Source organism: Schistocerca cancellata, chromosome 8 (assembly GCF_023864275.1).
Source record: "Schistocerca cancellata isolate TAMUIC-IGC-003103 chromosome 8, iqSchCanc2.1, whole genome shotgun sequence".
Lineage (NCBI taxonomy): Eukaryota > Metazoa > Arthropoda > Insecta > Orthoptera > Acrididae > Schistocerca > Schistocerca cancellata.
Window position 1 is genome coordinate 367,490,776 of NC_064633.1, and position 17,016 is coordinate 367,507,791.

Here is a 17,016-nt window from a genome sequence, read left to right on the forward strand (position 1 = left end):
TTATGGATTCATTACATCAAAACAATAAAGGCATCTAAAGCGATCATCCTAAGTGATACGAGCACTTGTTCGTATTCGATGCTATTAAACACATCTGTTCTATTGCAAGATCATTGCTTTTCATATTTTGGGAGGAGGTAGTATGGACCAAAAATAAGAAAAAAGCGTCTGCTAGACATGGGGTCTAAAATGGATTCCTTAAGACATACGAGCACTTGTGTAGCAGAAGAGATGTGTTTCACACTGGTGATAACGAACAAGTGCTCATAGTTCCGGGCGTTTTAAACTCCGTGTTTAGCAGACTTCTTGTTTTGGTTAACACTTCTTCCTCATAAAATATGGAAAGTAAAGACCTTGCAGTAAATAAGGTCAATATCATAGTAGGGAAGATGAATAAGACTGCATACCCTTTTAAGGTATGCCTTTTAGAGTCCATTTTCATTAGACATGTTTTATATATTTCTGTGTGAAGAACCAGTCCCTAAGGGATGTCGCTGTTTTCGTGGGATACATTGTATATGTGCATCGAAGTCGGGCTAAGTTGCACATGCATTGCAGCAACGCCCTCAAACGGAAACTATTTGGTCGCCCCCTAATAAGTAAAATTTTTCAGAATACGTTAAGTAAGTAATGGTAAGACATGAGTTTTGGTAGGATATTCAGTGAACTGATGAAACAAATCTTAAACAACACAACATCCAAGTTCAGGTTCAGAGGAAAGTTTTCGTAGGTTCGCAATGATAAAACCGGAGTCAGAAAGGAAGAAGGACTCTTCACTTTCCTCTTTAACTGTCGATTAGATGGGCTGATCAGGAAGGGCGACTATAAACGAGAAGAATTGATTGGTGGAATACGATTGGGGTGTAAGGGAAAAGTAATACGGATAAATTGTCCAGCATTCTCAGACGATATTATTATATTGTTAGAATTGTTAGAGGAGAAGGTTAATCAACCCAGGCAACTACAAGTACAAGCGGGCAAAGGGGGCCTACAGGTCACTATCGAGACGATGCAAGCTTCAAGGCATCTCTTAGGTGTATGACTATAGGAGGAGGGAATGTTTAGAAGTTGTAAAGATTAAAATACATAGTAGGATGGATAGAATTTTGGACGATAGACAGGAATCGATGAGAGCCCGAACAAACAAAATTAACTTAGCGTACAATTATCAAGCCTTATACGCAGCAGAAACCTTTAAACTAATAAGGACTGAAATACTTACGAAACTAGAACTAATGGAATGAAAAATTATCAAGAGGATATTGACAAATCGAAAACTGGAAGACAGTCAGTTCTGACGACGAGCGAACGGAGAATTGTATACTAATTAGAGAGGATCTCGGATGTCGCCAGGAAAGAAGGAGCATATTCTTCAGACACATCGTAAGAATAGGCCATGGAGGGTTAACACAGAAAATAACACTATTTCTTGTGAACAAGAGAACAAAAATGCGCTCGAGCCGAGAGTTGCACAGTGATCTGGAAGGAATGGGGATACAACAGTCAGAAATACACAACAGGATGGTTTTTAAATAAAAATTCAGGCTTCCACAGCTTTACAGGACATAACTATAGACACAACACAATCTTTAAGAACAGGAGATGGTTCAAATGGCTCTGATCACTATGGGAATTAACATCTTAGGTCATCAGTCCCCTAGAACTTAGAACTACTTAAACATAACTAACATAAGGACATCACACACATCCATGCCTGAGGCAGAATTCGAACCTGCGACCGTAGCAGTCCTGCGATTCCGGACTGCAGCGCCTAGAACCGCACGGCCACTGCGGCCGGCAGAACAGGAGAGCGAAGACGGTTGCAATTTATGAAAATGAAACAATAATGGGTAAGGAGAAAGACTATATAAATAAAGCTGACAGTAATTAACGTGGTCGTCCGACGTTCAAAACGAAACAAAGAAAAAAAAATAGATACGAGGCACTGTTGTAACATATGGTAGATTACAGACTAAATATCGGGTTTTCTCAGTACATATTGTTGGCTATTAGGTACAGTTTTCCAACAAAAAAGAATCGAGACTATTTCAGTAAGCTACACGGTATATAACGATGAAGATTTTGGTGTAAGCTGGTCACAATATCATCACTGAGGTCTAGGGCTAGGGTCTACGATCTGTATCAAAGAGTCTTAGTTCCCGGTTTACATCCCATACACTACTTACATTATTAATAAGAATCATTTGCAGTGGCGCCCAGTTACTTTCGTTATAAGTCACACTCATTATGACAGCAGTCTAATAAATGCCAAAGGAGCGGACAGGATTTTATATTACCTGCTTACACTTGGTGTGGGAAACTGTCCTTAGAGGTGTAAGAATCAGGATGATCCCCGAGAAGGCAATGGAAGCCACTACAGCAGGGACTGAAAATGCTTAATCCTCACTAAATGTGACTTGTGATTGAAGCTTCACGATGAAACTTCCATTGACTCGAGAGACTGGATTAGTGGCTATGCATCTCCAGAAAGGGACTGTAAAAGGTACTGTGATCTTGGATAAAAGGTTGAATAACCAACGAAAGGGTGACATTCTACGATTTGGAACGGGTAAAGTTAGAAGACTAAATCTGACAAGCAAGCTAGAAACCTGAACACGGAAATTCAAAGTCAACCTAAAAGAAGCGTAAACCAGTTAAGTGAACTAACGAGAGGTTAAGGATCTTTTGTTACATAGAAATAGGGTAATATCAGCAGCAGGTACAAAGTGTGTGGCGGTGGTTACGGTTCATTACGAACATGAAGATCGGCAGAGAGTGAGTTACTGTGAACAGTGCAGCGACAAAGTGTATGAGCATACTGAATGAATAATGCTCTACATATTGTTGTTGTTGTTGTGGTCTACAGTCCTGAGACTGGTTTGATGCAGCTCTCCATGCTACTCTATCCTGTGCAAGCTTCTTCATCTCCCAGTACCTACTGCAACCTACATCCTTCTGAATCTGCTTAAGGTATTCATCTCTTGGTCTCCCTCTACGATTTTTACCCTCCATGCTGCCATCCAATGCTAAATTTGTGACCCCTTGATGCCTCAAAACATGTCCTACCAACCGATCCCTTATTCTAGTCAAGTTGTGCCACAAACTTCTCTTCTCCCCAATCCTATTCAATACCTCCTCATTAGTTACGTGATCTACCCACCTTATCTTCAGCATTCTTCTGTAGCACCACTGCTCTACGTAAAATTTGATAAAAATATTATAATTATTTGGACTTGAAACACTGTAATTAAGGATGTAACGATAGCGGTACGGTAGAATACGGTCTTGAAGGAGAAGAAAGGCTACTTTAGTTCTTGGTAACAGTAAATACAGGTTACAGCACTCTCCAGAGGAAGGGACCTGTACACACGGCAAGTTACCAGTTGGATTACATAATTGCCAGACTAAAATTCCGAGATCACATATTGCATTGTGAAGCATATCCAGCAGAAGAAATAGTCTCTGCTCACAATTTTGTAATGGTGTACACTAGGCTGAAGTAGAGGAAACTCGTTCGGAGTAATCAATGCTCAAACACGTGTGATACTGAAGTAGTGAGGAATGATGAGATGCATTTGAAGGTCCCTGAGGCAATAGGTTCTGTGGTAATGACTACCACAATAGGCAGTTTAACAGGAATGGATGTGTCTATATAGAGTAACCACAATAATTGCGAGAACAAACATAGGTAAAGTAACGTAGTTTGCAGCGTGCCTAGGGCAACTGAAGAAATACTTCAATTATCAACAAAAGAAGAAAGTACAAAATTGCTTCGCACAGGAATACAGAAAGGAATTTCACTTGTAAATGAAGTCAACAGGAAGGGCAGGGAAGCAAAGGCGAAGTGGCTCCAATAGAAACGTGACGAAATATAAAAGGAAATGATCACCAGAAGGACATATGTATCATACAGAAAACCTTGTTCAATCCATGTATTGGAAATTTAAAAAAAAAAAAAGTCAGCTGTTGAATGAAAATTCATGTGAGTAGGCTTTCAGTTATAAGAACTGCAGATGGTGTTGTTGTCTTCCAAGAAAGACATAAATAAAAGGAAGAATAAGACCTGTTAGATGGATTGCAAATTCTAATGAGCAATGAAAGCGCAGTGCAAATAAGTAAAAGAAAGAAAGACGAAAACAATGAGCAAAAACATAAATAGGGTTAGTAATAAATGTAATATCAAAACTGGTGGCCATATAATATGGAAGATGATAAAGTTTGCTACTTTCAAAACAAAATAGGACATAATGGATGAAGCAATAATGATATACTAAGCAGACGAGAATAGGCAAAAATGCTATTCCGAGCTAACTGAAAACTTCCAGTATCAAACGTAAGCCATAACATGCGAAATTACATCTGGTGTACCATAGCTTGTCAAACATTCTCAGCTGGCCACTATCATTTCAAGAATACTCTTCGTAATCTGCATAAAACTGTCGAAACCATCCGCTTTTATAGCCATTGTAAATTTATTCGACTTGTGCCACAGACATAAATGTATAGACCAAAAATAGTTCGAAAGCAGCGAAAACACGAAATTAAATTATGTCAATGAGTAAATGTGAACAAAAAGTTTTATGAAATTCATCTTCAGGTACCAGAAATATTCAAAAACCATACTATATATGCTACCATCATGGGAAAATTCGCCTGCTGCACATGCAGAGCTATTGACAAATACGAACAATGCATAAAAGACAACTATAAATTTCACAATACAAAATCACATGATAACAAACACGTACATATACACTATTTCTGTCCAATGGATGACAATTTGGCAGACATAAACCTGAGATGGACAGCAGCTCTTAGAAAAGAGTTTAAAACACAATGTGGCCTCATCAGTAAATGATAAAAAAAGAATCTCTCGTTATTGAACCTGAATATACTATCACCACAGAAGGAAAAAATACAATAATGTCAACACAGAACTAACATGAAGATTAATAAAAGAAGAAATTAAAATGATAGTATTACAGATTAAAAAAGAAGACAATACACACAAAACTAAAAAAGTCTAAGAAGGAAACTGCAAGCAAAAAATGTTGTTATAGCAAAATCTGACAAAAGCAGAATTGTTGTGCTGATAGAAACAGAAGAATATATAGGAAACACACAGTAGTTTTTCACCAAAACCAACATGAAAAGTTAAAATTAATCACAACAAAAAATTTCAAGTATATTTTAGTAACAAACTCGAGAACATAGAAAATCCATTTTAGACAAGGATGAAGAGAGACTTGAATAAAAAAACTCTCAGCCAAACAACATGAGATGTCAGTGGACATTCCATTAGGGAAATATTCCTGTCTGTCAAATAGCAAATTTTGAGGCAGCTCCCACATACCTACAAGGACAACAGATGCAATCACAGTTCACCAATTAATACGAAACAGGAAATGATGAGACGATAGGACATACAAGTCAGTAAACAGAAGAAGTGTTATAAAAGTCCCATACAGAGGAAGTTTGCTCTCCATTAAAAGGGAACCAGTATACTAATTGAAAAAAATGTGGAAGCCCACAAAGAGTTATATCATGAACAGAATAAAATTGTTATAACCACACTATTGTTACAAAATTATTTTGTGTTCAGTTAGGAATACTACATACAGGAAACAAGGTTTAACCATGTTCACCTATTTCAGGAACACTAAACAATATACTCATTAACCACATAGAGAAAGTAATCACAGAGAAAAACTGATCATAGATAAAAGCTACCTCAACTACTGGTACAAACACATAAATGACGTAACATTCATGCTAGATGAATTTCAAAACAAAATACAACAATTACACAAATGCAGTACACACGAACATAACCTTGGCAACAAAAGAAGAAAAAGGAACACAATCTACTTTCTAGACACAACCATAGAAAGGCAATCACAACCACACCATTGACATATAAAGAAAACCCACAACAGGGGACACAATAGTAAATGAGAAAGGAAACCTGAAACCACTTACAGAAACACAAAACAGCTGCATAAGATATATGTTTAAACAGACTCAATAAAATTTCGCTGAAGATTTCTAATTATCAAACAGCGCTAGCCTCTATATGACAGATATGACTAAAAATAGATACAAAGAGGAAGAACTAGAAAGTAACATTAGCATTAAAGTAAAGACACAAATGATAAACAAACAAATCACACAAACACATACAGGCAGCACAATCTTCAGAAAATTGCATACAACAAAATAACACAAACAATAAATATTAGGTAATATAAATATTAGGTAATATAACCAAAAATTAGGCCATAAATATTGCATACAAAGCAAACAGCTTACTAGAAATCCAATCCTTAAACTAAAATCAAAACGAGGTATTTACAAAGATAAACCAGGACCTATCAGCTCAATTGCAGGGACTGTGTAATGAATGTACATGCTGGTGATTGGCAAAGCATTTGACAAAAGGTGTAAGAGCACATTAGTGCATGTAAATACAGTACAAGCCATTCAACATTTGCAGATCACCATACAAAATAATACCAGACAACATATTGTATAGAAAGAGATATAATCATCATAAAACTCAATAAAGACAGACATTCCATCTCCTCCCCTTCCAAGACAACTTTCACACACATAAGGCATTAACAAACAACAACAAATTACTCAATGACGAAATATATATTCGAAACAAGGCACTTTATAAACAACACATTGGAAAAAAAGAATTTAATACCTTTTCCCATAACTCACTGTCTCATATCATCTATCTCCTTGCCCCCCCCCCCCCCTCCCGATCCCTGTCCCTTTCATTTTACATACAGTTCGTCACCCTTTTCCTTCAACTCACTCTCCATCTCACTATTTTGTACTTCCTGTTCACTCATCTCTGCTTCTTATCTCTCCCCTCCCCCCCCCCTCCCACCTAACGGACCTCAAAGCTACATTTCAACTCCTACAACAATCTTTAGTTTTCCTTACACATGCAATAAATACATAGTAAAATAACTAAATGAAAATTCTGAACTGCTAGAAAAGAACAATTTTAGGCTGAAGAAAACCTCGTGTTTTAGTTGGTAACACTACACAAAACACACGATAAATATTTCACCTGAAGCCTGAAGTAAGAAGTAGTAGTGCTACATTGTGTTCTGTTAATTTTTTTAAAAAAAATTGCGTAGTTCTGCTGTGCCATACGGGAGTAGGCCGGATTCAACAGCGCCAAACGAAGAAATACCCAAAAATATGCAGGCAGACAGCGTTTACTGATGTAAGAGAAAAACCAGGCATGAAATACCGTAAGTAAAAATCAACATTCTTGTAACTAAATGGTTTTAGATCTAGAAAGGAAGTCAAATTTGAAATATCATTCGTTGCAGAGTATTGACAATGCCTTATTTCAATAAAGCGAAATGCGTATGGTGACAAAAACGAATACTTATAGCTGCAATGACGAAATTAAAATGCTGTCAATAAAGGTCGAATACAGTTTAGCTTCTTTTCGACCTTAGATTATTAATGGCTTAATACTAGCTCAGATTATCAAGGATGGATGCACTAATCAGAACCAGTGTTTCAGCTGTCAGTTGAAGTGACTACGGAAACCACGAAACCAAGAGATAGGGAACGTCCTGAATGTTCTTTTACTCCTGCTCATTGAAAAATAATTTATTTATCTTTGACATGGGCCACATTGGGTCGTCATCTTACTCAGTGAAACCACATATGGAAAGGTCATTATTATGTTTATGATTGGAACAATGATGTATGGAATGTATGTGATTTCCTAATCTGAGATGGATGTAAGACCTTCTGAAACAATTTCAACTATGAAATTTATGATTCAGTTATCACTTTTGATTCACTGAGCTGTTAAATCGATTTATGCTTCAGGCCTTTGTGAGAAGACAGACCACCATCTTGGCCTTTGCATTACTCCCTCATAGATTTGCCCAGTCCTTATCCATTCCTCTTTTTGATCTGAGCACTTATCAGCCTTCACGTTAGCATCAGCTTTATACATGCTCATTATGAATAATGAGACAAAACAATGCATGGCAAGTGGCTTGTAGTGAAATCGTTGCTGAAGGTTTACAGTCTACACATTGCAACATAAAAAAGGAATTTATCATTTCATATCACCCACACACATTAATAATGACGTTGGTTGCATAAACTTTACAATAATCATGCAAACTTATCATTTGGTGGACAAGGACCCTATTGTTCTAAGCATAATTTCGTTAATCATTATCTTGTGATATTATTTCTGGTCTATGTACCGCTAAAAACGCAAAGAAGCATCACAAAAACATATAAGAATTTGGACAATTTGGATAGTGCATCATGTGATCACAACAGTTTGTCAAACGATGTTACTGTAGCTAATTGAATATTTCTTTAGTCAATATACATCTTGTGAAGAATACATCACAGTCGTATCATTTTTATTGTACGTTCATTCAAGTATTATGTGAAACAGCCAGGCAATGTTCTTTCCGCATTTCAGGCAGTGTTGGAATTACATTGAATATCCAAGGAAGCGAGCCGCTTACGAATTCGACAGAAGATATTGAAGCTGCCGAGAGATACCAGCAATTTGAGGTGAATACAATAAAGTACTTTTATATCTTGTTTCAGAATAGGATGTAACTGTAACTCTCATTGGTTTTAAACACTGCACTGCACTACTATGTTGTATCGTTTGTGTAACAGTTAAATCGTTTTCTTTTGTTCTTGTGGTCTGATGACCGAAAACTGGATTGATCCACCATTTCACGCTAGCCGATACCGTGCAGACCTCTTCATTTCTGAACAACTACCGCAACCTAAATCCTTTTGAGGCAGTTTCACATATTATTCTCCCTCTACTGTTCTTGAACTTCTACTTCTCATCACTGCCAAACTACTGACGGTTATAGAGAGCGAAGGATGTGTCCTATCTGTCTATCCATCTATTCTTTTATTCAGGTTATGTCAGACGTTTGTTATTTGTCGAAGTCGATGAAGTACCTAAACATTAGTAATTTGATCTTCTGATCTAATCTGAAGTATCCTTATATAGAACCACATTTTTAAAACTATTCTGTTCTCGTTTCAATTGCTTGCTGTTCAAATTTCATTTCGTACAATGCTAACCTCTAGTAAGAAATGTTCAGAAGGGAATTCCTCACGCAAAACGCCTCTGCAAATTTGGTGACACATTTCCATATCTAATTCTCTCTGCATCCACTGAATGAATTCGAGAGAATTTCGTTTCCTTTGTGTTGTTGTTCATCTTGTGACCTCTTTTCAATTTACAATCCAATCCGTGCACCTGCTCTTCCAAATTCTTTGCTATTTCTCACGAATTTACAATGTCATCGACAAACATCAGAGTCTTGGTTTCTTCTCCATGAACTCCATGAACCCCATTTCCAGCTGCCCTTTGGTTTCCAGTGTTGCTTATTATATTTACGCATGGGATAAGCTGCAACATACTCTCGTGTACTTCTCAACAACTGGTGTCCTTCAGTGCGACTGCGGTCAAGCTTCCACACAAGTTGGAAATAGCGTTTCGCACCCTGTACTGCATCCCTGTTACCATCTGAATTTAATAGCGCGTATTTAAATCAACATTCTCAAAAGCTTTCTCCTTCATTTTTCAGAAGGCAAACTACCCTCATGTCACCTACCAGTTTTTCCGTTCCTGTACAAATACTATTCATTAATGATTCGATATTCGCACCCGCCCGACAAGTATTTTTTGAGCTGGGAACTATTACACTCTTCTTGAAGCCTGGAAGCACTTCGCCTGTCTCCTGTATCTTGCATACCAGGAGAATAGTTTTGTTATTTCTACTACTCCGAAGAATCTCAATAATTCTGAGGAATGTCGACATTAGATACTTTGTTTCGATTTAGAAAATTCGTGATCTGTCTAGCATTTCTCGCAGTATTTTATCTCCAATTTCAACTTCATTTACTTCCTTTGCCCTTTCTATAGTTTTGTCTTCAAGCTTATTTCTCTTATATAGCCCTATGTACCGTTCTTCCACCATTCAAATTGTAAAAGTGACGTTGTTTGTCAAGGGAAAAATTTTCCACTTTTCAGGCTGGACTCTATGCTCATCCCATCTTCAGTCAAGAGGGCGATTATCCGGCAGTGATGCGTGAGAGAGTAGATGCCAACAGTGCTGAAGAGGGTCGACCTCGTTCGAGGTTGCCGAGTTTCACGCAGGAGGAAGTAGAAATCATCAAAGGTGTGGATATGATGTATCCTTTCCCAGATCTATGTGTGGCAGTCTAATGAAGCAATTTTTTCATTTTAGTAACTTTAATTTCAGCAAACAACTTCACGCCAAAGATTATAATGTAGAGGAGAAAGCTAGGCTTGTATGTTGAGATGAAACAAGCACAAGTCCAGTACAATTTCATCTATAACTAATTCCACTCATTAAGTGAGGGTAATCTTCAGATTTTCGTTGCCAAGTTCTGTATTTGTTATAAATCATAAAAGACGCAAGGAGTTACTTTTTAAGCTCTGTTTCTGAATTTGCTTTTCGGATGGAGGTTTATGCAAGTAATTCATATACTGAATAGGACTTAATAACATATATCTTGGGCTCTCGACGCGAAAAAAAAAAAATGGTTCAAATGGCTCTGAGCACTATGGGACTTAACATCTGTGGTCATCAATCCCCTAGAACTTAGAAATACTTAAACCTAACTAACCTAAGGACATCACACACATCCATGCCCAAAGGCAGGATTCGAACCTGCGACCGTAGCAGTCACGCGGTTTCGGACTGAGCGCCTTAACCGCGGGACCGCCGCGGCCGGCTCTCGACGCGAAAGGTCGGTGTCTTCTTCAAGTAAAACTGTCCACTTTGGGCGAAAAAAGAGGATATTTTAACAATAGCTAATCCTCTTTCTTACGACACGTCGTTTTGGTGGGGTAGCTTGTTTGATTAGTAATCAAAACGTCCTCGGTCCGGAGTACGAAAACCGCACCTGCTTAAATTTTGATTAATAATCATCATTGGCGAGCGAAGACTTTCGGCATAGGAAGTCAGCCTCTTTCTGCAAACGGCCTTGTCAAAGAGGGTGGAGGAGCGGACAGAGGTTTAGGGCATTCTCTTGCCTCGAAAGGCGGAAGCATCAGCAGTGATCAATGGCATGAGGATGCTAAACGCAAAGGAAATCACTGGATTAAAGGCACATAAAGTGTATCCACAGGACACGTGGCCTATAACTGAAAAAGTGTCATGATAATCTCTGAATTGGCAAATGTTTCCGGAATAGTCCCCCATTCAGATTTCCGCAAGGGAACTGCCAAGGGCGAGGTTACCATGAGGAAAAGATAAAATAATCAAGAAAAGGATACGTTCTACGGGTCGAGGTGTGGAATGTCAGATGCATTAATGTGGTAGGGAAGCTAGAAAATCTGAAAAGGGAAATTCCAAGGCACAATCTAGATATAGTAATGGTCAGTAAAGTGAAATGGAAAGAAGAAAAGGATTTCTCGTCAGATGAGTATAGGGTAATATCAACAGCAGCAGAAAATGATATAACGGGAGTAGGATTCTGTATGAATAGGAAGGTAGGATGAAAAGTGTGTTACAGTGAAAATTTCAGTGATAGGGTTGTTCTTATCAGAATCCAAAGGGAACCTACACCAACAACGATAGTTCAGGTATAAATTCCGGCGTCCAAAGCTGAAGATGAAGAGATAGAGAAAGTATATGAGAATATTGAAACGGTAATGCAGAATGTAAAGGGAGATGAAAATGTAATAGTTATGAGGGACTGAAATGCAGTTGTAGGGGAAGGAATAGGAAAAAAGGTTACAGGAGAACATGGGCTTGGGACAAGGAATGAGAGAGAGAAAAAACTAATTAAGTTCTGTAACAAGTTTCAGTTGATAATAGGGAATACACTGTTCAAGAACTACAAGAGCAGAAGGTATTCTTGGATAAGACCGGGTGATACGGGAAGATTTCAATTGGATTACGTCATGGTCAGACAAAGATTCCAAAATCAGATACTGGATTTAAGGATCAGATCATAATGTTGTAGTGATGAAGGGTAGACTGAAATTCGAGATATTAATCAGGAAGAAACAACATGAATAGAAGTTGGATTCGTAGCGCCCAGGAATGACGAGACACGCTTGAAGTTCTCTAAGACTATAGATAAAGAAATAAGGAATAGCTCAGTACGCAGTACATTTAAAGAAGAGTGGACATCTCTAGAAAGGGCAGTCACAGTAGGTGGAACGGAAATGTGAGTAAAAAGATTGTAACAGAGAAGAAGCCATCGCTAACACAATAAATACTGCAGTAGGTCGTGAAAGAAGGAAGAACAAAAATGTTGAGGGACATTCAGAAACCCGGAAATATATGTCGCTGAAGAATGAGATAAATAGGAAGTCCAGCGAAGCTAAGACGAAGTGGCTGCATGAGAAATCTGAAGAACTCGATAAAGAAATGGTTGTCGGAAGGACTGACTCAGCATAGAGGAAAATCTAAACAAACTTCGATAACATAAAAAGCAAGTCGTGGTGGGTTAGCACTTGCATGGGTGACCATCCGGTCGCCGAGCGCTGTTGGCAAGTGGGCTGCACTCAGCCCTTGTGAGGCAAACTGAGGAGCTACTTGATTGAGAAGTAGCGGCTCCGGTCTTCTAAACTGACACACGGAAGAGCGGTGAGGTGACCATATGCCCCTCCATATCCGCATCCAGTGATGCCTGTGGGCTGAGTATACACGGCGGCCGATCGGTACCGTTGGGTCTTCCAATGCCTATTCGGACAGAGTTTAGTTTAACATTAAGGGTGCAACTGGAATCCCAGTGTTAAATGCCGAGGAAGGAGTACATTTAAGGCGTCTATGAGGGGGACGATTCGTCTGGAGTCGATTTTGAAGAGATAGGAGATCCGCTACTAGAATAAGATTCTAAGAGAACTTCGAAGGACTTAAGATCAAGTAAGACAGAAGGGATGGAAAAAAATCCATCAGAATTTCTAAAATCATTCGGGTAAGTTGCAACAAAATGTCTATTCACGTTGGTCTGTGGAATGTATGAGTCTGGGAACATACAGGGGTACCGTCTGACTATCGGAAAAATATCATCCACATAATTCTGAAGACTGCAAGGGGTGACAGGTGCGAGAATTACTGCACAATATGCTTAACATCTTACACATCTATGTTGATGACAAGAATAACATACAAAGGATTGGAAAAGAAAATGAGGACGTGCTACATGACAATCAGTTTGGCTTTAGAAAGGGTAAAGGCACCAGATAGGCAATTCTGACATTGTGGATCATAGTGGAAGCAACACTAATGAAAGATGAAAACATGTTCATAGGATTTGTCAAACTGGATAAAGCGTTCGACAGCTTAAAATTGTGCAAGATATTAGAAATTTTGAGAAAAATAGCGATAAGCTGCAAGGAAAGGAGGTAGAAGAGCCAAGAGGGAATAATATGAGTGGACGACCAAGAACGAAGCGCTCGAATTAAAAACGGTGTAACACTGTTCAATCTGAATTTCGAAGAAGCAATGATGGAAATAAGAGAAAGGTTCAGGAATGGATTTATAATTCATGGTGAAAGGATATCAATTATACGATTCGCTGATGACATTGCTATCTTGAGTGAAAGTGAAAAAAAATTACATGATCTGCCGAATGGAATTAATAGTCTAATGAGTACAGAATGTGGATTGAGAATAAACCGAAGGAAGACGAAAGTAATTAGCAGAAATGAGAAAAGCGAGAAACTTAACATCAGGATTGACGGTCACGAAGAAGATGAAGGTAAGGAGTTCTGCTGCCTATGCAGCAAAATAACAATGGCCGACGGAACGAGGAGGATATCAAACGCAGGCTAGCCCTGGAAAAAGGGACATTCATGCCCAAGAAAGGCCTACTGCCATTAAACATGGGCTCTGGTTTGAGGAAGAAATTTCTTAGAATGTGCGTCTGGAGCACGGCACTGTATGGTAGTGAAATATGAACTGTTGGAAAACCGAAACAGTGGAGAATCGACACATTTCAGATGTGGTGCTACAGGCAAATGTTGAAAATTGGGTGGAATGATAAGGTAAGGAATGAGGAGGTTCTGTGCAGAATCGAAGAGTAAGGGAATTTGTGGAATACATTGACAAGGAGAAGGGACAGGATTACAGGATGTCTGTTAAGACACCAGGGAATGACTTCCTTGGTACCAGAGGAAGCTGTAGAGGGCAAAATCTGTACAGGAAGACAGAGACTGGAATGCATCTAGCAAATAACAGAGGACTTAGGTTCCAAGTGCTACTCCGAGATGAAGAAATTGGCGCAGGAGAGGAATTCTCGGCGGGCCACATCAGACTAATTTGGAGACTAATTCCCCCACCCCCGCCCCATCGCGCCCCGCCCAAAAAAAAGTCCGCTTTTCTCAAGAATAAGGTCAAATGATGTGTGGACCACTTGAACATATATACGAGGGTCGTTCAATAAATAATATCCCTCAATGTTTTCCTCAGAACATATTTATTGTTAGGAGTCAGAATTTGATGACAACATACATCAACATGCCTTGTGCGTGTCCTATTTTTCTACGTAGTCTCCATCACGTTCTATGGGCATACACCAACATTGTGGAAGAGGATGTATTCCTTGCTGGTAAAAGCTCTTGTCCCGTAGGTGTAGCAATGTTCTCACTGCATGACTGCCACTCTCGTCATCTTCAAATTACCTTTCCCATAGAGAATTCTTAAGCGGCTGAAGGAGATGGAAGTCCAAGGATGCCAGGTTTGGACTGTAGGGTGGATGAGGCAATGATGTCCAACCCAATTTGGCGATTTGTCCCCTGGTTCTCAGGTTTGTGTGTGTGCGTGCATTATCATCTTGGAGCAAGATTTCTGCTGGATTATTGTCCAATCGAATGCATCGGAAACGGTTCTTGACTTTATTCAGAGTCTTCACGTAATCCTCTGAATTGATGATTGACCCTCTTGGCATCACATCCACGAGAATGACGCCACCACAATCCCAAAAGACTGCCACAATAACTTTTCCGAGGGGGTTATCTTGAATTTCTTCTACTGTGGTGAATGAGGATGAAGCCACTCCATGGTCTGCCTTTTTGTTTTCGGCGCAAAGTGGCGCTTCTGAATCCCCCGTAACGATTCATGAGAGAAAGGCCTCTCCATCGTTCTCAAAACGCTCCGACAATTCAAAGGAAATGTCCTTTCTTTGAATCTTGTGGTCCGCTGTGAACATTCGTGGAACTCAACGTGAGAACCTCTTTGAACACACGAGAGTCACTATAACTGCAAACGCACTTCCAATACTGACTGACAAGTGTAGAGCCAATTTTAGGGTTTTGATGCGCCGGTCGGCACGATTCAGGAGCAGTGGCTGTGACAGGAGGTCCCGAGCGTGGCTGATCGTGGACCCCTGTTTCTGCATTTTTGAGACTGTATCTGTCTTTACCCATCGCCCAACAGCACTATGAACTGCAGCATCGCCATACACTGCACACAAACGTGTATGGATGTTCACCACGGTTTCTTTTTCTGCACACAAGAATTCGATATCACGCCGCTCTTTGTAACGTGAGTCGTATTTAGACGCCATTTTAACGGTGTAATACGGCTCTGACATCTGCCAGAACCGTTCGATTGACCGGCGATCAGACCAAACATCAAATGTGAAGCACCAACAAGTACATTTGCCTATGTATATTAACAGATTGAAAAAAAAAGTGGGGCATTACTTATTGAGAAACCCTCGTATTAGTCTTTGCATCTGAAGCTCCATACGTTACGATCTTCCTTGCTGTATATAAATAGCCCCTTCAGCTCTCTCTACATCCTCCAGAATAGTTTCATATTTGATTCTGACATATAATTAGTTAATTTAGACATTGCCTATGGCCGTGTTCTGATGGCAAATGTGACAACACAGCGAGCAATGTTGCTGATATTGGATATTCATAGATCATCACACTAGAGAAGACGATCACCACTTGAAAATTTATTTTACGCTCTTAGATGAATTTGATTTGATTTAGATGTGGCCATGGATAATTTTAACTGTGTAACTGAAGACAGTTTATAGTTTACTTTTATTAATAGTATCTGATGTTAGTTAAAGAGAATCGTTCAGTGAAATGGATGTTGTACAATACTAACATTAAGGGTAATCTAGGTAAAGGAAAAAGTTGCTTTAATCAGAACTGTAAAGTCTAATATAATGTAAACTATTTGATCGTAAATATTTGGACACTTAGTGCATAATGGGGTCTGTCCATCGTTCCCTTTCAACACGGCTTATACTCTGCTGGGGACGTGTTTGATGATGCGTTTGAATATCTGTAGAGGAATGGCAGACCATTCTCACGAGCCGAAACCAATGTACTGATTTTGGACACTGGGGCCAGGAGAGAGGTTGACCAACTCATCACAATGGTACGCCATTTGGTTTCCTTCGGGATTCTGATCAGACCAGTCCATTAACCGAATTTTGTATCTCCGTGGCCAGGCTGGAGCACGAACTGTTCGAAGCTCCAGCATTCGCTTGGGGCATACGGCCTACCGAACTGTGAGCGGGGATCAGTAATCAGCACGATCTCACGGGATCTGACATTGCGACCTGTCTGATGGGAGATTAGGAGCAATGAGCAGCAAGGGATGGAGTACTTACAGATCACCGCGTGAGATACGCTGTGGTCTCCGCCATCTCTGAACAGAACTTCCGACGGGCGAGCCTTCCACACTATGAGCGGCAACCTCCTTCTTGAACTCACCGGCCTGATCTACGGCAGCCTGGAGCAGCCACTGCGTTCAGCAGGTGCTATGCCGGCTTGCTAAACCACCAGCTGCCGAAGATACGGCTAGGAAGATATGACAACGAGTTGTGTACAGAGGAATAAATAACATAAAATTTAATTCTATTTCATGGAGTCTAGCGACACCACACAGGTGCCTGGCAAAACAGCAAGGGTTTCCTGCCTAGGAGAGTAGGACGCCTACAATTATTTATCGATATTCAGTATCACTGCACCAAAAC

The 17,016-nt window shown here is 39.6% G+C and overlaps 1 protein-coding gene across 1 annotated transcript in view; it reads left to right on the forward strand.

The window, feature by feature from the left end:
- The window catches only part of LOC126094915 (myrosinase 1-like), an 83,652-nt gene that overhangs the window by 38,489 nt on the left and 28,147 nt on the right, over positions 1 to 17,016 (forward strand). Inside the window, exons 6-7 of the mRNA XM_049909559.1 lie at positions 8,483 to 8,577; positions 10,067 to 10,214. Of these exons, the coding sequence (XP_049765516.1) occupies positions 8,483 to 8,577; positions 10,067 to 10,214 (243 nt within the window). The remainder of the gene's footprint in view (positions 1 to 8,482; positions 8,578 to 10,066; positions 10,215 to 17,016) is intronic.